At 39.8% G+C, this 21348-nt stretch overlaps 1 protein-coding gene across 1 annotated transcript in view; it reads right to left on the bottom strand.

Moving 5' to 3' along the window:
• LOC143038025 (neurofibromin-like) overlaps positions 1-21348 on the bottom strand; it is a 421021-nt gene that overhangs the window by 174322 nt on the left and 225351 nt on the right. Inside the window, exons 31-35 of the mRNA XM_076206875.1 lie at positions 6711-6833; positions 6425-6563; positions 5296-5460; positions 947-1048; positions 649-786 (exon numbers count right to left, since the gene is read on the bottom strand). Of these exons, the coding sequence (XP_076062990.1) occupies positions 649-786; positions 947-1048; positions 5296-5460; positions 6425-6563; positions 6711-6833 (667 nt within the window). The remainder of the gene's footprint in view (positions 1-648; positions 787-946; positions 1049-5295; positions 5461-6424; positions 6564-6710; positions 6834-21348) is intronic.

Here is a 21348-nt window from a genome sequence, read left to right as displayed (position 1 = left end):
CTCTTCTCACTACCAGAACCATACGCACTTACAAAAACCTACATCTCCCTTCCCAGTTTCACCTTCATCCACATTAACCTTGAAGAAACCTCCTTCCACTCCACTACACACTTACCTATCTCTTCACTTACTAGTATAGCCACCCCTTCTCTCCCTCGTCCTCTTTTCACTACTGAGAACCTCCCAACTACACTCCCAAACTCACACTCACCCCTCCCTTTCAACTTAGTTTCACTCAATGTCAATGCATCCATCTTTCTTCTCACAAACATACTGCCTATCTCTTCCCTATTACTCTATCTATACCACAACCAGACACATTAAAAGACCCAAACCTTAGGGTACTGGTTGGAAAACTCCTAGACCCTCTTATCCTTTATTGTTATTAAAAATTTAGTTCACTGTGATGGAGGCAAGCCTAATTACTTATGTAACAAACTTTATCCTTTCTCTACAGCAATATCATGCTTTCTACCATATCAATCACATGAACTTATCTCTAATAAGTGCCTTCTAGTCCTTGTTCCTGTACAGCAGAGCTCTAGTACACTAGCATCAACAGTAATGTAGAAAGAGCAAATGTACACATAACTCTTCAATATTGACATAAATTTGACACTTAAATTCAATTGCTCAAAATATACCCACCGGCTGTGAAAGTTCCCATCTTGTACGTATGTGAATAATGGCCTGCACTATGCTGTCACAGTCATTGTGAATAAATGAAAGTGGCCCAGACTCATTGGCAATCGTTAGGGTGAACTGGTTGTCATCTACCAAGCAAACCTACAAAGAAATGTTTAAAATTATATTTGTGAAAAAAAAAAAAAAATCTAGTCATTAAAATGTATAAAATACTTTGCAGCAACAATAAATATCAACAAAAACCATGAAAATGTTGACAATCCTATACTCATTCACATTACCAACAATGGAAAGCACTTACTTCTTCAATTTCTGATGCATAATACACATCATTGAGAAGTACCGAATGTGATAATACTTTTGTCTTCTCAGCTGATGTAACCTGAATGGCTGATGGTCCAACCTGCAATATAAAAATTAACACAATGGGAATATCTGTTTAAGGGTGAGAAGTCCATTACAAGACAGTTTCTTTAACTGCCCAACTTAATCAGTTAATGCCACAGGTTTGGGTGGACAAAGTTGACCATGAAGGGCAAGTGATAGGCAGTGGATTGTTAATGTTGCTGTTGTCATTCCCTAGATTGTTTGCCCAAGCAGTTCTGTTTCCTTTAGGAATACCATGGCAGAAGCAGGGCTTTCCCATAAATTCTTTATAGAGTATATACTGTGTTGCTGGTGTGTGTGATTGTGTACAATGCAGTCTTCTATAATGTGTTGTAGAGTATGTGGTGAAATATTGCATCCTGGACTTACAGGGTAGAGAGGATTCAGAGGGATGGATTTCAGAGGATCTGGCTTGCAGCAATGTGTTGTCTTTCAGTTTGTTGATGGAGCAGTGATTTGATAATAGATATGTTTCTGAAGGCTGGTGTCTTGTGGTTGTGGAGGAAGAGCAAAGAGTACTTGTGTGTGACAGAGGTATTTAGATGTTGTTTTGATTTTTTTGGGGGCATGTGTGGGTGTTCTGCTATGTAGAGTAATGGGTGTGCTGTTTGTGGAGGCAAAATCATGTGATTGTGCGACTCATATCAAGATGATTCTTGACATTGATGACTTTTGTTTTGTAGTGTAGAGGATCTGTAGACATTGTATTTGTGCAGCCTGTAATTGTCTTTAGGGCTTTGTTTTGTATGGTCTGAAGGGTGTTGAGGTATGTCTCAGTGAGATTGGGGGCTCATGCAAGGCTTACATTATTTATCACTGAGCATATGAATTGTTTGTATATTGTAGTATTAGTTTCTTTGTTTTGACCAAATATTGTAACTAATTTATTTCAGTGTATTAAGTCTAGGTGTGCATTTAGTCTTTGTTTGTGATGTGTGTGTGTGTAGTACAAGTGCTGTTGTTGATATAGAGGTGTGGTATGTGTGTTCTGTTCTCCAGTTGGTGAGAAGTGTGGATGTAGATTTGGTTGGGGCTACTTTAAGTCTAATTGTAGTGAACCTGGTGATGAGTGTGTTTTGGTATGATTGTAGTGTTTCTGTACCTTTGTCTGCCTTATGGTGTGTGCATGCAATTGTTATGTTGTCTGCATAGGAAGAGATTTGTGTTTCTGAGATGTCAGGTATGGGTATACCATGCATGTATAGATTAAAGTGTAGGGAACAGAACTGGACCCTAAGGTAATCCATTCTTAATGTTTCTGGTGTGCAATGATTGACCATTATATAACACATAAGTATCTCTACCTGCCAGATAATTGCCCAGCTATCTTTTGGCATTGTGCATGTTTATGTTATACATTTTGTTTGTAAGGTTATCATGGGGGATGGCACTGAAAGCTTTACTAATGTCTAGTGAAGAGTGTGGAGTGTAGTGGTGTAAAACAGTGTTGTATTCAGCAAGGGGGTTATGTGGTGTGATGAGTTGTAATACAAGCAGTTCTATGACATTGGAAGGGGTGCAGAGAAGTGTGATTGGGCAGCGTGATGTTAGAACTGTTGGGTGTGTGTGTTTACACCATGTGGTTCAATGTATTTTAGGTGGATGTTACTTATGTTGTCAGCAGGGCTGTGGAGTCGGAACACAAAACCTCCAACTCCGACTCCGACTCCTCTTCATGTAATTAACTGATTATGGCCTACATATTTTATAAAGCCTATAAAACACACATACGTTCCAATCTTGAGTAGACTTATATCATTATAACTGGTTTATGTCAAAGAATAAATATATATATTGTAGTGTGGCTTTCCTATGTTTGACCTCTTCAATAATACTTTATAACAGAGACAAAATTTTTGAAAGGATATTCAAGAAAATTCAGTATAAAAAAAAAAAAAAAAAAAAAAAAAAAATCTATAATGGAAGACATTTGGCATAATATATATCTTTTGCAAATAAGTGATAAGTTTATTTCAAAAACAAAAATACTGTTCTTTATAACAAAAGTTGAAATATAACCTTTGTAAAGGATATACAAACCTAATAATAAAAAATATATAATGTAAGATTTTTTTTAACATATATAGTTTTGCAAATAGAAAAAAAAAATGAAAATACTTTATAAAAGTTTAGGCAAATTTCTTGAAAGGAAACAGTAAATATAGAGAAAATAAACCTTATTGATACGAGTACGGTACAAGGCCGAGTGCTACAGCTGAACATGTATGATACTGAAAGGTATATGTATTATACATACTTTTTGGGTACCATTATACTTCATATGTTTTCATACCTTCTGTTGTCTTTATGTATTGAAATTACTGGTACTGCTATGCGATTATTGCAATGGACATTACTCTTATTTTGGAACCGATCTTATCGATACGAGTACAAAACAAGATACAGCTGAACATGTTTGAGACGTGAAACTTTTTTCAACTTTAGATAGCCTTATTTCAATAATTCATTGTTAAAAAGTATAGAGGGGAAAAAAGAAGGGGAAAGGAGAGAAGAGATAGTATTATTGCGATAGTCTACAGTTGAAATCATAATTATCCTACTGTTTGGCAACACAGCAGTGGGAGAAACCACCAAACTGATGGAGTGGTGGAAATGGTACATATGGAACTTGACAGGAATATTACAACTCCCATGACTGTGTGTCAACAGAAGGTGTAAAATGGAGGTGTTTAATTTATTCAAGTAATACTTTGGATGCTTATCGGTCTATGTATAAATTTGAAAGCCAGCGTTGCACAAGGACGTTTTGGGGGTTTATTGGAATGACCATGAAGATAAGACGATGAGATTTATTACATTTTATAAAAATATATATTTTTTTTATAATCTACTTATAAGGAGTATGCACTGCATAACTCTACAGACTAAACAAAGGCCTTATAAAATGTAAATTTAACTGGAGTCGGAGTCAGTATATTTTTACCAACTCCGACTCCAGTGACACCGTAATTGCTTCTGACTCCACAGCCCTGCTGAATTCTGTCAACTTGTTTGGGTTTGATCATATTTTCTATGTTTATTACTACTCAAAGTGAAGGAGTATGAGTAATACAGCAGTGACTTCATATCTTATAACACAAGTGTGATCCATCATATGTTAGGCATTCGATGTTGCACTCAAGAATTTGACTCGTATTAAATAGGTTAACCATCCTCAATCCCCTGCCCATTACCCTTAAACTTACCTCTCACACCAACCCAGCCATGTATAAATTGAACAGCCAAGGCAACATGACACATCCCTGGTGAAGTCCTATCTTTACTTCAAACCACTCACACTCTCCATTTTTAATTCTAACACATGCTCTACTGCTCTTGTAAAAACTCAATTGTTCTTAACCACTTCCATATGGTGATGCCTACGTAGGCAGAATGAGGAGCAAGTGAGCACTCGATGATGCCAACGTCACCATCTTGATTATATTTATTGTAGTCGTACCTACGTAATTTCCATTCTCTCTAAACTGGCTTCATCAATTTTCTATGGTTACCAAAATACACAGGTGAAAGAGAACAAACGATTGAGCACTGACTTTATTTATTATAATGCGATTATTATGACGCAATATCGCACGTCGGGCAGCTAATGCTGCCAGACGTGCGATGTGCCCCGGAGTGAAGAGGTTAACAGCTTTCCTCCTATCCCATATATCTGCTATATCTCCCACAGTGCCTTTCTGTCATAAGCCTTTTCCAAATCCATAAAGGCCCAAAATGCATCATTACCTTTTTCTAAAGCTTTCTCACATATCTGTTTTACCACAAAAATCTGATCCACACAACCCCTATTCTAAATCCACACTATTCCTCACCCATTACTCCCTCTGTTCCTTTCCTAATCCTCCCAATCAAAACCCTCCCATAAGCCTCCCCAATTACATTCAACAAACTGATCCCTCTGAAACTACAACACTCACACTTGTTTCCTTTTCCCTTGTAAAGCGGAACTATTCAGGCATCCCTCCAGTCCTCCAGCACTTTGCCCTCTTTTAGACAAACATTAAACAACCCCACCAGCCAGTCCACCATCACTGTACCTCCCTTTACTTTAGACACTCTAAATACCCATCTAACCTTGGTGCCTTGCCTGATCTAATTTTAATAACTGCTTTCACCTCATCTTTACTTGTTCCTCCTCTATTTTCCTTATTCATCACTGTCATTTTCTTAGCATTTCCCACTGCAACTACTAACACAATAATAAAAATTACCAACACAATAAAAAGAATCATATTTAATTACCTTGATAGCAACTTTAGTGTCTTTATGTGAAAGTTTGAGAGCATTGCTGAAAACTTTGAGGTCCTCATCCAGTGATGTTGTGGCTCCTGGTAATTTCTGTTGGTCTGGATCAATATAGTCATTGAGTCTTGCTGGTGTGTCTAGAAATATTAGTTTCTTGTGACCCTGAAAATAAAAAGTAAATATATAACATATAAAAAACTCTATTCTATATACCCAGGCCTTTTTCCACCTTACCTGGGAGGTACCCCAAGTCAAAAGGCATAAACCCACTCCCATCCACCACCCTTTCTTTCCTCTCAGCTTAGCTCTTCATGGATGACGGGATTCCTCTATCATGCCCACTGCCCTGGGGCAGAAGCAATGCAGCAAGACACAGTACATCCAAAGCAAGGCTCCTTCACTTAGTCAGTAACCCCCCTCTCTATCCTGTCATGCATAAAAAAGAGAAGACATGGAGAAATCTCTTTGGGTTGCATCAAAATATCATTCACACATAACCTCTCCCTAATACCCCTCATCCCCCACCCCTCCCTTGCATCAAAGTATCATCTATACACAGTCATTCTCCACTTAACCTTATCTCCTGCCTTCTCCCTTCCTTGCTCAACAAACATACCCCTATTCTATAAAAAATAATGAAATACTTTCAAAACACTTTATTATTCTCTGAGAGCAATCTAATGACACTTTCAAATATAGAGGTTGTTCAGGATAAATTTGACATTTTTGGAAAGGTAAGAAAAACGTCATATCTTGAGCAAAAATTGATGTATTCTCAAAATTCAAAGTGCATCTCTTAGAGGATCTTTTGCCAAATACAGCTAACTCAAAGAAACCTTGAGCCTCCACCACAGCTTCCATGTGGGTCCTGAACCTGCAGCACACAGCCTTCATGGTGTCCTTCAAGATATGCCTTAACACCAAAGGCATAAATCCACTCCCACTCATTTCATCCCCACATACTCCACTACCATTCACCACCCCTCCCTCCCTCTTTTCTTGGCTCCTCCTGGACAACGGGTCATCCCTGCATCTCACCTACTGCACTAGGTCAGAAACAAGACACAGCACATCCAGTTAACATAATCAATAGAATTATTTTCATGCAAAAATGAACCTGACTTACTTTTAGAGGTGCAAGTATTCTGTCATGGTATTTTGTGTATTCTCGAACCCAAGAATTTGCATTGTATATATAAGCAGCATGAATATTTTCGTATGCAATTTCTGGCAAAACAACAAACCATTTCTGTAAAAATTCAGTCCTGAAAATGAAATGAAATGAAATGTAAGTTTCTAAATCTCAAAAGTAACCTTTAAGATATAATAGGTCAGTTTCCGATAAATTGTCATATAAACTTAAAAGATTAAAAAGAAATACACATCTCTGCAGCTACAAATGAGTTCCTTGCCTGAATCTATTGTCAGCACATGTATGTGTGAAGTCTACGACCAACTCAAAAGGCTTGCGGCATATTGGTTTGAGCGTCAAAATCACGTGATAGATTAGCAAGTCCCCATTAGTCTCACCAATCCTGAAAACATCACAAAACACCAAATTATAATAACAACCAAAGAACATAAATACAATAAAATCTGTGCAAGTAAAATTGTAAATTTAAATACATACCACGGGATTCTTCCCCCTTATAAGGGAGGTAGCCAGTCAAGGCACACCTAGTCCCACCCATTTCACTCACATCCACCACCCATTGTTTCCCTCTCATCTTAGTTCCTTGTGGACATAGGGTCAACCCTGTCTCCTACCCACTGCCTAAGTCAGAAGCAATGCAGGAAGACAGTGCACATAAACAGCAGGGCTGCCTCACACAGCATATATTGTAAATAGGTAACATGTTATAGCACACTTCAGAGGTAATTTGTTAAAATTGCCATTCCTAAACATCTATATACCCATGGCATTTTCACCCCTTATAAGGGAGGTAGCTAAGTCAAAAGATACAAATCCCCTCCCACCCATTCCACTTCCATCCACCACCCTTATTTCCCTCTCATCTTAGTTCCTCATGGATAATGGGTCATTCCTTTCTCCGCCCATTGCCCTGGATCAGAAACAATACATCAAATTACAGTATTTATATATTCCTAAATGTATGTTAAATAAAACTTTTGTTATAAGGTAGATATGTGAGAGAGCTTTAGGAAAAGGTAAGGATGCTTTTTGGGCCTTTATGGATTTGGAAAAGATTTATGACTTGGTAGATAGGAAAGCATTGTGGAAGGTTTTGCAGATAAATGGGATTGGGAGGAAGTTGTTACGGACAGTCAAGAGTTTTAACATGAGTAGTAGAGCCTGAGTTAAAATGGGAAATGGAAAGAGTGGTTTGAAGTCAAAGTGGGACTGCATCAGGATTGGATGGTGCAGGTTATAAAGGCAAGGGTATTGGGCAGGGGATTGGAGAGTGGTTAAAGAAAATGGAGAAAAGTGGAAGGTGAGCCAGTTGATGTTTGCTGATGACATTGTACTTGTGGCAGGGTTAGAGGAGGGACTAAGGGAGTTAGTGATACAGTTTGGGAAGGTATGTGATAGGAGAAAGTTGAAGGTAAATGTAGGTAAAACTAAGGTGATGAGATGTACAAGGGTAGGATGGGAGTGAGTTGGAAGTCTAAAAGGAGAGAAGCTGGAGAGAGTGCGTAGCTTTAGGTATTTGGGGTTGCTTGTGGCTGGAAAAGGAGTGGTAGAGGTAAATTGTAGACTGAGAGAAGCATGTTAATGCCTTGGGGGATTATAAAGTGTTATGAGAAATGGGCACATGGGAATGGATACAAAGAGGAGATTCAAGGGGTGATTGTGCCAATGGCATTGTATGAAACAAAGACTTGGAATTTAAGAGAGGGAGAGAAGAAAAATCTAAATGTATTTATCTAGTTGTATTATACAACTAGGAATGGGCGGCGGGATGGGGGGTGAGGTAGTATATGTGAGCAAAATTTGACGCAGCCCGAAGGGATTTCTCCCCGTCTTCTCCTTTTATGCATGGGGGGACGGAGAGGGGGGGTCGCCGATTTAATGAAGCGGCCTTGCTGTGGATGTGCTGTGTCTGGCGACACTGCTTCTGACCCAGGGCAGTGGACAAGGTGCAGGGATGACCCGTCATTCAGGAGGTGCTAAGATAAGAGGGAGGGTGGAGGGGTGTGGAGTGTTTTCAGGGATGGAATGGGTGGGAATGATTTTATGCCTTTTCCTTTTTGGCTACCTCCCTTGTAAGGGGGAAAAAGCCTTGGTATATGTATGTATTATACAGGAAAGGAAATATGCTTGTAGTGACCCATCTTTGTATCTTTCACCATCTAGTTTGTTCTTCAATTCACCCTGTTTCTCCTTGCTATTTTTGATCCAACAGTTGTATAGACCTTATACCACAGTATTAGGTGGTTGTGGTCCTTTTAATTCCACCTTTCACAGTCATTTCTTCCCAACATATTTCTTTTGAGTTAAAATCACCCATAATTACCAGATTTCCTTCTTTCTTTAGTGTTTCATTTAGTGTTTTTCTTGTGTCTTCAGCATTTTGGAGTGTTCACTTTCATTCCATGTGTGAGTTTTAGGCAGGACATAAATCACTGCATACTTTCTATTTTTCATATCTCTACCCTCAACTCTTATCATAATCAACTCCACATTGTTCTCTCCTTCTGTGATTTTTGTTGTATTCAGGCCTTTCTTGGTTAGCAACATGACTACTCCACCCTGCTTTGTTTCTGATCCAACAATTATATAATCCTTAGCCCACACTATTTGGTGATAATGATCCTTTCAATTTTGTCTCCACAATCCCCATTATATCTGGTTTTTCTTGTTCCAGATTCTCATTCATCTATTCCTGATATCAATCCGTCTATGTTGGTATATTTTACCTTTCATTTTTTTTCCTTTTCTACCTTTTCTTCTTGCTCTTGCATTTCCTTTTCCCTTAAGTACCATTTCCTCAGTCTCAAGTCCGTCACACTCTCTCTCTCTCTCTCTCTCTCTCAAAAAAAAAAAAATAAAATAAAATAAAAAAATAAAATCCTTCCTTTTGTTCTCCGTTCTTTTCCTTAGCTTCCTCTTTTAGTGTTTTTTCTCTTTTTCCTCATCACTCAGTTCCTTTTTTATACATAAATTTCTGTAATCATTACTTTTTGCTAGTTTTCCTGTATTTATTAATATTTCTTTCACTATCATCTGCGAATTTGTACTTTGAGAGGTCTATTCTTCTCTTCAGAATATTTCCTCATCCTGTAAATTTTTTCTATTCTCTTTTCAAGCCCTTGAGATGATATGTCTGAGAAGTATGGCAGAGGTTGCTAGGTTGAATAGAGTGAGAAACGAGGTGAGGAGAGTGAGAGTGCAAAAGTAGATGGCAGATAGGGCTGATGAAAGATTATTGGGATGGTTTGGACACATAGAATGAGTGAGGAAAGATTAATAAAAGAGGTGTCAAAGGCAGAGGCAGAGAACTCAAGGTGACGACCGAGGAGGAATTGGAAGGATGGGGTGAAGAGGATGTTGAGCAAGAGAGGAATATCTGTTGAGGAAGGAAAAGAGAAGGCAGGAAATAGAGATAAGTGGAGTGTCTGTGTATAGATGATACTGTTATGCAAGGAAAGGTGAGGTGGAAGATGGGAAGGTAAGGGGTGGTTGTGTGTGAATGATATTTTGACACAGCCAGAAAGGATTTTTCTGTCTTCTCTTTTACTGCATGAGGGAGCAGTGTGTGTGTGTGTGTGGGGGGGGAATCACCAATTAAGTGAAGTGGCTTTACTGTGGATATACTGTGTCTTGCTACTGACCCAGGGCAACAGGCAGGATACAGGGACGACCCATCATTCATGCGGTGTTGAGATGAGAGGGGGGAAAGAGTGGTGGGAGTGGAATGGGTAGGAGTAGGTACATTCCTTTGACTTAGGTACCTCCTTTATATGGGGGAAAAAGCTCTTTGTATATAGATAGATTTATATAACAGTAACATAAGGGCTTAGAGATATGGTCATGAGGTCCTACTTCTATCTCAAATTATTATAGCCAATTTATATTGTCAGACTAGATTGTTTCCTCTAACTTATTCCCAAATTTATGTGTAAAACTGCTTCCCATCATCTTTAAACCAATATGTCTTCTTTAATTTTCTACTATGTTTTCTTGATCTTCTATTCCATGCTAACAGATCCTCAAATTTTTCCATTCCTATACCTGTTCTTAAGTTGACTATCACTCCCCTCTCTACCTTCACTCTTCCAATATGTAATCCCTGTTTTTCCAGTCTTTTCACATGCTTTATCAGCCAGACTAAGGATCATTCTGGTTGCTGCCCTATGTATTCCTCAGCGCTCAAACTTACATTTGTTCCTGGAGGCTGCATAAGTTCTAAAGAATTTGAATTCTAGGGTAATCATTTGTTTTTTTAACTCATGTAACAAGTACACTCTAATTGGTTGGAAAGTGTGGAGTTCCAGGAAAGAATAATAGCGGAGAGTTGATGGTGGAAATGTGTCCACAAAGAGAGTTGATGATAGCAAATACAGTGTTTAGGAAGAAAGTCAAGCATAAGTACACATGGGAGAGGATGGTGGATGGAAGGGTGGTAGAGTGTTAATGGGCTTTGTAGTGGTAAACAGGAGTATAACAGGAAGAGTTAAGGATGTACATGTTCTAATGGGAGAGAGTAGGGGGATATCAGATCATTTTCTGGAAGGTAAGTTGAGAGAGGATAGATGGAGAAAAAGGAAAAGGACAGAAGAGTAGGGAGGTACTTAGAGTGAACTGCTTAAATGAGAAACAAAAAGGAGAATGAGTATAAGAAGATGCTGATAGAGGAGTGGGAGGGAGTGATGGATAGAGTAGAACTAGGAGTGGAGGAGGAATGGGGATGGCTTAAGGAGGGAGTCATAAGGTGTGCAAAGATGGTGTGTGGAACAAGGAGGACGGGAGGAAATAAAAGGAAGGGTAGTGAGTGGTGGGATGAGGAAGCAAAGAAGGTTGTACACGAGAAGCAAGCTTTCACAGACTGGTAACAAAATAGGATAAGATAATCATATGAGAGGTACAAAGAAAAGAGGAGAGAAGTAAAGCATAAGATAAAGCAGGCAAAGAGGAGAGCAGATGTGAAATGGGGTAAAAGTGTCACAAAATTTAGATAGGAATAAAAAGATGTTTTGGAAGGAAATTAAGAGAGGAAGAGGAGGCAAATCAATTAGAGAAGAAAAGGTAAAAGGTGTAGATGGAGAGATGATAATGGAAGAGAAGGCAGTAAGAGGAAGATGGGCAGAATATTTTAGGGAGTTGCTAAATGTGAAGGAGGATAGGGAGGGAAAGGTAGATGCAGTGGGAAGTGCTATGAAAATGACTGTGATGAATGAGGACAATGGAGGAGAAATAAGGAAAGATGAAGTGAAGGCAGTGAAGATGATGAGACCAGGTAAGGCACCTGGGTTGGATAGATGTCATGCACAATGTCTGAAAAAAGGAGGTACAGTGATGGTGGACTGGTTGGTGAGGCTATTTAACCACTTCCATACGGTGACGCCTACGTAGGCGGCATGAGGATACTCGATGATGCCGACGTCGGCATCTTGATTATATTTATTGCAGTCGTACCTACGTAACCTCCATTCTCTCTAAACTGGCTTCATCATATTTTCTATGGTTATCAAAATTCACGGGTGAAAGAGAACGAACGATTGAGCACTGACTTTATTTTTTATAATGCGATTATTATGACGCAACACTGCCATCGGGCAGCTAATGCTGCCAGACGTACGATGTGCCCCAGAGTGAAGAGGTTATTGTTTGCTTAAGAGAGGTAGAGTGCCAGCAGACTGGAGGAGTGCCTGTATAGTTCAACTTTACAAGGGAAAAGGGCACAAGTGTGAGTGTAGTAGTTTCAGAGGAATCAGCTTGTTAAGTGTAGTTTGGAAGGCTTATGGGCGGGTCTTAATTGCGAGGATTAGATGAACAGAGGGAGTAATTGGTATTTATTTACCTAGTTGTATTATACGGGAAGGGAGCTATGCTCGTGATGACAAGTCTTTGTATCTCTCAGCATCAAGTTTTTTCTTAAAATCTTGAATAGTGTTTGCACACAGTGTTTCTTTGTCTAATTTGTTCCAAGTATCTATCACTCTGTGTGGGAAGCTATTTTGTTTTTTAGAACAGTGTGGGTTTAGGACAGGCAGGAGTTGTGTAGATCAGATTTTTGTGCTAGGACAGACATGTGAGAAAGCTATTGGAAGAGGTGATGTTTTTTGGGCTTTTATGGATTTGGAAAAGGCTTATGAGAGGGTAGACAGGAAGGCATTGTGGGAGGTATTGCAGATATACAGGATAGGAGGAAAGCTTTTAGGAGCTGTCAACAGTGGTTTGAAGTAAAGGTGGGACTCACATCAGGTATGTGTTCTGTCACCCTGGCTGTTCAATTTATACATGGGTGGGGTGGTGCGAGAAGTAAATGCAAGAATAGTGGGTCAGGAATTGGACATGGTTAAAGAAAATGGAGAAAAGTGGGAGATAAGCCAGCTGTTGTTTGCTGACGACACTGCACTTGTAGCAGGATCAGAGGTGGGATTGAGGAAGTTAGTGACAGAGTTTGGGAAGGTGTGTAAAAGAAGGAAGTTCAAGATAAATGTGGGTAAAAGTATGGTGATGAGATGTACAAGGGGAGAAAGTGGCACCAGACTGGAAGTGAGTATTAAGGAAAAGAGACTGGAGGATGTGAATAGTTTTAGATACTTGGGTGCGAATGTGGCAGGAAATAGAGGAGTGGAGGCAGAGGTAGAATGTAGACTGAGAAAAGCAAGTAAATGCCTTGGTGGATTAAAAAGTGTAATGAGAAATAGACATTTGGGAATGAATGCTACGAGGAGATTATATTTACCTAGTTGTATTTTTCGGGAGAAGAGCTATGCTTGTAGGGACCCATAGTTGTATCTTTCCACATCTAGTTCTTTCTTAAAGTCGTGTATATTTTCAGCACCCACTGTTTTCTCTTTCAATTTATTCCATGTATCTATCACTCTATGAGGAAAGCTATTCTTTTTCAGATCTCTTCTGTAACTGTTATTCTTAATTTCCTTCTTGTGACCCCTTGTATATCTTCTTTCCCATATAAGTAGATCCCTGTCAAGGATTTCTATCCCTTTCATAATTCTATATATAGATATCAAAGCACCTCTTTCTATTCTTTGCTCCAGAGTTAATAAGTTTAGTTTGTCCAATCTTTGTTCTTATGTCAACATGCTGAGTGTTGTTGCCATCTTTGTTAGTGCTCTTTGAATTTTTTGTAGTTTATTTTTTTTATTTATTTATTTATTTTTTTTTTTTTTGTACTGGGTGCATACACTAATTTTGGTCTTATTAGTGTAACTAAGATTTTCTTCACCATTTCCTCGTCCATGTAGTCAAAGGCCACTTTCATTGATCTTATTAAGTTGTAGGTTTCTCCAACTATTTTGTTTACATGTTTGTCTGGTGTCATGTCATTTGAAATGATCACTCCTTGGTCTCTTTCTGAATTTACTTTTGTAACTTCTTTTGTTCCAATTTTGTATTTACCGGATATTCTATTTTGCTTTTTCCAAATTCCATTATACTACATTTTTTAATGTTGAAATTCACTTTGTTCTTTTTACTCCAATTCCAGACTTTTCCAGATCTCCGAAAAGATTTACAGTCTTCTTCGTTACTCACTCTCATCAATAGTTTTGCATCACCTGCAAATAAGTTTATGTAGCATTTAATTCCTTCATCCATGTCATTTATATAAATAGCAAACATTATTAGAGCCAAGACAGAGCCTTGGGGTACTCCACTTATCATGTCTACCCATTTTGAGTTCTTTTCTCTATCGCTCTCATTTTTCTTCCTTTCAAGAAGTCTTCCATCCATTCTAATAATTTTCCTTGTATTCCACCTATTAGTTCAATTTTTCTTGGTAGTTTTTTGTGTGGTACTTTGTCAAAAGCCTTTTGCTGATCCAGGAAAGCACAATCTGCCCAGTCATCTCTTTCTTGTATTATGTCTAGCAATCTTGAGTAAAAGCATATTAGGTTGGGGTTTAATATTTTGTTCTTTTCCAATTGTTTAGTCCATTTGTTTTCAATAACTCTTTCGCATATTTTTGGAATTGTGCTAGTAAGGGATACTGGTCTATAATTTGTTGGATTTTCTTTATTTCCTCCCTTATATATTGGTATAATATTAGCATTTTTCCAGTCTTGTGGTACTTTTCCTTCTTTGAGTGAGAAGTCAATTATCTTGTGTATTTTGTCTGTGAGTTATTCTATGCATTCTTTTAATATCCAGTTCGCTATTCTGTCTGGCCCATGTGACTTTCTGACATCGAGTTTCTTTATTTGGTCCCTTATTTCTTTGTCACCATTATTTCTTCCATTTTAGGGGATCCTACCTGGTGACTATCATTCCACAATTGTGAGCTTTCAATTGTAAAAACAGACTTAGTGTCTGGTCATTACTTCAGCCATTTCTATATCTTCTGTGTATTCTTGATTTCCTTCATCCAGTTTTGTTATTTCGTGTTTGTCTTTTAGTTTGTCATTTACATATCTGTAGAAAAGTTTAGGTTGATCTTTGAATTTTGCTATATCTTTTTCATAGTTTCTTTTTTTCTCTCTTCATATGTCTATGTATTCATTTCTCAGTTTAATGTATGTTTGCCATTTAGTCTCTTTGTCTCTTTTCCATTTTTCCAAGCTTCATCTCTTCTATCTTTAGCATTGCTACACTTTTTATTATACCAGCACTTTATGTGCTCCCTTTTCTGTTTCTGCTTAGGCACAAATGTGTCTGTTCCCTCTTTATATATATATATATATATAAATATATATATATATATATATATATATATATATATATATATATATATACATATATATATATATAATTTTTTTTTTTTTTTTTTTTTTTTTTATGTTCCATTTCTCTTGTCTTTGTTTCATCATTTGCAAATTTTTCCCAACAGGCATTTTGGAAAAAAATTCTAAGTTTTACAAAATCAGTTTTATTGTACATCAGTCTTCCTTCTCTATGTTTCTCACTCCTTCTTACCACATTTTGTTCCTTAAATTCAATCTCTATTAGTATGTGGTCACTTCCCAATTGGTGTTTTACAATTTATTTCTTCCATTATTTCTGGTTCAGTGGTGAATTTCAAATCTAGTCTTGATGGTTCTTCGTTTTGTCTAAATCTAGTATTTTCTTTAACCCGTTGCATCAATGTGTAATCTATGGTCATATCCAGTAGGGCATTTCCCCGGAGTTCATCTCCACCTCCCATTTTCAATTCTTCCCAATTTATTTCCTTTGCATTAAAGTCACCCATAATTACTATATTTTCTCCATATTTCAGTGTCACGGTTAATTCATTATTTGTGTTTTCTAGTAGTTTTGAGTGTTCACTGTCAGTCCAGGTCTTAAATTTTGGTGGCACATAAACAACTATAAAAATTCTACTTTTCATACTGCTGTTTTCAACTTCAACTGTGATTAATTCCATACTATTTTTTCCTTCTGTTGCCTTTATTACATTTAGGTCCTTTGAGGAGATTATATGAAGGAGTGATTGCGCTGACAGCAATGTATGGGGCAGAAACATGGAACATAAGAGAGAAAGAGAGAAAAATTTTGAATGAGTTTGAGATGAGGTGTCTGAGAAGTATGATAGGGGTTACTAGGCTGGATAGAGTGAAAAATGAGGAAGTGAGGAGGAAAGGGGATTGGGAGTTAGGTTGGATGAAAGATTACTGGGATGGTTTGGACACATGGAAAGAATGAGTGAAGAAAGATTAGTAAAAGAGGTGTGGAAGGCAGAAGTGGAAGGAGTGAACATGAGGGGGTGACCTAGGATGAGATGGATGGATAGGGTGATAGGGTAAAAAGGGCATTGGGAAAGAGGGGAATGTCTGTTGAGGAAGGATGGCAAAGGACAGAAGACAGGTGAATGTTGTGATGCATGAGGTGGAATGGGTGGGGGATGGAGGGTAAAGGAGTATATGTGAGAAATAATTTAATGCAGCCTGAAGTGATTTCTCACCATCTCCTTTTCTGCGTAAGGGGACGGAGAGGGGGATCGCCAATGTAATGAAGCGGCCTTGCTGTGGATGTGCTGTGTCTTGTGACACTGCTTCTGATCCAGGGCTGTGGGTGAGATGCAGGGATGACCTGTCATCCAGGAGGTGCCAAGATGAAAAGGATGGAAGAGAGTAGAGGGGAGTGGAGTATAATGGGGATGGAATGGGTGGGAGTGGTTTTTATGCCTTTGTTTTTTAGCTACTTCCCTTATATGAAGAAAAAAAGCCTTTGGTATATGTATGTATATGTAGAATACAGTATTATATGATATAGCTGTGTTTGAATTCTAACAAAAGTTTGTCTTAGTCAAAAAAAAATCAATTAACCACCTATGTGTTTCCCAACTCCTTTTCCACATCTTTAGCCCTCCATTACTGTTCTATAATCTTGCTGAAACTGACCATCTCCACCTGTGCCATTCTTCACTCATTTTCTGTACAAATATAAATTCATGACTTCATTGTTTTTTCAGTGATTTTTAAATATTCATTTACATTTTGAACTTAATATTGATGAAGGTGAATTACTCATTTTTTTTCCAACTTAATGGGATAAAGGTGAAACTGGGAAGGGAGATGTGGGTCTTTGTAAGTGCATATGGACCTGGTAGTGAGAAGAGTGTAGAGGGATTCTTTTTGGATGAAGTAAATCATTGCATAGAGGGTTTATGGAGAGAGGTCAATTTAGTGGTATTGGGAGATCTCAATGCTAGGGCAGGAAATAACCAATAGAGTGGTTGGAAAGTGTGGAGTTCCAGGAAAGAATTGTAGTGGAGAGTTGATGGTGGAGATGTGTCTATAGAGTTGATGATAACAAATACAGTGTTTAGAAAGAAAGTCAAGCATAAGTACACATGGGAGAGGGTGGTGGATGGAAGGGTGGTAGATAGACCATTAATGGACTATGTAGTGGTAAATAGGAGTATAATAGGATGTACATGTTCTAAGGGGAGAGAGTGGGGGATATCAGATCATTTTCTGGTGGAAGGTAAGTTGAGAGTGGAGGATAGATGGAGAAAGAGGAAAAGGAGAGATGGTAGGGAGGTGCTTAGAGTAACCTGCTAAAATGAAAATGATAAGGAGATTGAGTACAAGAAGCTCAGAGAAGGGTGGGAGGGAGTGAAGGATAGAGTAGAACTAGGAGTGGAGGAGGAATGGGGATGCTTCAAGGAGAGAGTCACAAGGTGTGTAAATATGGAGTGTGGAACAAAGAGGATGGGAGGAAATACAAGAAAGGGTAGTGAATGGTGGGATGATGAAACAAAGTTGTAGAAGAGAAGAAATGAGCATTTACAGATTGGTTACAAAATAAATCATATGACTGGTACAAAGAAAAGAGAAGTAAAGCATAAGATACAGGAGGCAAGGAGGAGAGCAAATGTGAAATGGGGTAAGAGTATTACAGAAAATTTTGAAATAAAAAGATGATTTGGGAGGAAATTAAGTGAGGAAGGGGATGCAAATAAAGTAGAGAAGAAAAGGTAAAAGGTGCAGATAGAGAGATTACAATGGAAAAGACAGCAGTAAGAAGATGGACAGAAGATTTTAGGGAGTTACCAAATGTGATGGAGGATATGGAGGGAAAGGTAGTTGCAGTGGGAAGTGCTAAGAAAACGACTGTGATGATTGAGGAAAATGGAGGAGAAATAAGAAAAGATGAGGTGCAAGCAGTTATTAAAATGATGAGAAAAGATAAGGCACCTGGGTTGTCATGTGGAATGTCTAAAAAAAGGGAGGTACAGTGATGGTGGACTGGCTGGCAAGGTTATTTTTTGTTTGTCCAAAGGAGAGTAGAGTACTGGAGTAATGGAGAAGTGCCTGTATAGTTCCACTTTATGAGGGAAAAGGAGATAAGTGTGAGTGTAGTAGTTTCAGAGGGATCAGTTTGTTGAGTGTAGTTGAGAAGGATTATGGGAGGGTTTTGATTGAGAGGACTAGGAGAGGAACAGAGGGAGTAATTGGTGAAGAACAGTGTGGGTCTAAGAAAGGTAGGGGTTACATGGATGAGATCTTTGTGGTAAAGCAGATATGTGAGAAAGCTTAGGGAAAAGATAGGGATGTTTTTCCAACCTTTATGGATTTGGAAAAGGCTTACAACAGGGTAGAGAGGAAAGCTTGTGGAAGTTATTGCAGATGAATGGGATAGGAAGAAAGATGTTCAGAGCAGTCAAGAGTTTTTATGAGAGTAGTAGAGCCTATGTTCAAACCAGAAATGGAGAGAGTGGTTTGAGGTAAAGGAGGGACTTCACCACAGATGTGTCATGTCACCAAAGCTGTTCAATCTAGACATGGTTAAAGAAAATGGAAAAAATGGAGAGAGTTTTTTGCTTCCATGTTTTGGAAAGAAATGTAATTTTCGCAGGAAAATTAATTTTTCCCTGATACAAACCTGAGGTACTCCTTACACTAGGATACTCTCGCGTAGCGCGAATATTTCTACTGCGAAATTAAAATCCTCACTCTGGGTCTGGGCAACACTTATCCTCAGTAAGGGGCCCCATTGGGGCAAGGGGGGGGGCCCTTGCCCTCCACCACAAGTCTCGCACACTATAACCATTCTCTGAGCCAGGTATGATTTAAGCACAAGGTTGTCAGGCAAGGAGAAGGAACTGTTTAGAGGGGTGGTTGAGGAGGGCCATTAAAGGTAAGGAGTACCTCAGGTTTGTATCAGGGAAAAATTAATTTTCCTGCGAAAATTACATTTGTTCCGAAGAATACAAACTCTTCGGTACTCCTTACACTAGGAGACTCGGACTTAGGAGGGAAGGAAGTTGTTATCTAGCCTGGGAAACCGCTGTAAGGAAAATCTAGTGTGCTAAGACTATGTTGACCAGACCCCTATACATTCCCCTCACTTTGAAGTGCACCCCTTTCTGTTCCCTGGAGTGGAGACAGAAAGGTTATAATCACTTTTGTACCACTGAAGGGCTTGAATTGATTCCCTTGGAATGCTTGAGAGCCCGCGGGTGAGGTAAGGGAATGTAAGAGTATGAGAAGGATTTTAGAAAGTTATCCCTGCAGTTGCCGAGCCAGAACCTGGATGAGTTGTCAGGGTCGGCTGTGTGCTCTTGAGGAGGGGTATATCATTTTCAGGACTTCTTGGGCGGCCACTATGGGGCCCAAAGATAAGTTCCCTAAAGATTCCCGCATAACTTCTTTGAGGTAAAAGGAAGTGAACGTATTCTGGCTCTTCCATATACCTGCTTGAAGAACCTGGTTGACTGACCGATTCTTACTGATGACTAGGGAGGTCCCTACTGCCCTCAGGTCATGGGCAATCTGTGTGGTTCATGTCGCAGGCTATGCGTATGACTTCCATTGTCCAGTAAGAAATGGAATTCTTAGTGATGGGCTACCTTTAGTAGAGATGAACAACCACTTTAATTCTGGTCGAAGATGTTCGGTTCTCTTGAGGTAGGTCCGGATGGCTTGTACCGCCGAGAGGGAGATCTTCCTGGACTTCCTGAGGACGTGGAAGGAGGCGATCTCAGGAATGGTGGCTCGAACTGGGACTAACTTCCTGGAGTGGCACCATTTTGCAAAGGCGCATTTCCCTTGATAAAGGTTAGCTGAGGAAGAGCAAATAGGAGCGGACATGTCCTCAACCACTTCTCTGGGAAAACCCTTCTTTAGGAGGATCTGGACTATAGTCTGAACGCGTGAAGATTGAGTGCTGAAGGGTTCTTGTGCCAAGGCCCGTTGATGGGTGGATACAGAAGATCTGGTCTTCCCTGAAGGGCCAGAGGCTCTTCTACTGCTAGCTAGAGGGCGTCCGGAACCATGGGGCTTCGGGCCACCAAGGAGCGATCAAAGTCATCCGAAGGTAGGATGCGTGTCTTGCTCTGAGGAGTACCTTCTGGAGCAAGGGAATGGTGGGAAAGCGTAGGAGTCCAGGTTGTCCCAACTTTGCAGAAGAGCGTTTTCTCCTGCTGTCAGAGGATCCAGGAAAGGGCTGAAATATATTGGGAGTTGGTGATTCCATCTCATTGCAAAAAGGTCCACTAGAGGGGAGCCCCATTTGCTGAGGATGAAGTTCGCTACCTCTCGATAGAGGGACCATCTGTGTTGATTATCTGATTCTTCCTGCCGAGGTGGTCCGCCCAGACACTCCTCTTCCCCGGGATGTAACGGGCTTTGAGTGACACCTGGAGATTCTTGGCTAGGTTGAGGATGTCCATCATCAGAAGGCATAGTTCCTGGGAGACTGTGCCCCCCTTGCTCGTTTAGGTAGGCTACTACCAAGGAATTGTCCGACATTATGCCCACTACTTTTCCTGAGACTTGATCCTTGAAGTGACGGAGAGCCAGGAGTACTGCTTTCAACTCAAGCCAATTGATATGGGCTGTCCGCTCGACTGTGGACCAGGAACCGCTGATGTGATCGTCGTTGAGGTGGGCTCCCCAGCCCTCCTTGGAGGCATCGGAGAACAGGAGGACTTCGGGGGGAGATGGGCCGAGGGGCATCCCCATGAGAAGGTTGCATGGGCCTTCCACCAGAGAAGAGAATCCTTGACTTCTTCGGTGAGGGAGATGTGTTGTAGGGGTTCTCCCTCTTGCGGGGCCCACTGAGACTTGAGGAGCCGCTGTAGCGGTCGCATTCTTTGTCTACTCCAGGGGATTAATTTCTCTATGGAGGCCATATGGCCCAGGAGGATTTGGCATTGTGTAGCCGTCAGGAACCTGGTCGATAGTGCCTGTGCAACTAGAGATGCGAGATTCGGGATCCCCTTTCCTACTGGGAAGGATTCCATTAGGGAGGAGTCCAGGACCATACCCAGGTACGTGACTCTCTGTTCTGGTAAGAAATCTGACTTTTCCGGGTTGACTACTGTGCCCAATTTCAGGACAAAGGTTAGGACCATTCTCAGGTGTTCTTGGCATAGCTGGGCGGAATGCATCTTGGAGGTCCAGCGACACCATGAAGTTCCCTTCCCTGATAGACGCCCTTACGGACTCTGGGGTGGC

The sequence above is a fragment of the Oratosquilla oratoria genome, chromosome 23 (assembly GCF_046742065.1).
Source record: "Oratosquilla oratoria isolate Oo_2021 chromosome 23, ASM4674206v1, whole genome shotgun sequence".
In the NCBI taxonomy this organism is placed as follows: domain Eukaryota; kingdom Metazoa; phylum Arthropoda; class Malacostraca; order Stomatopoda; family Squillidae; genus Oratosquilla; species Oratosquilla oratoria.
The sequence above is the reverse complement of the archived record's forward strand: the minus strand, read 5'-3'. Positions and strand labels throughout refer to the sequence as shown.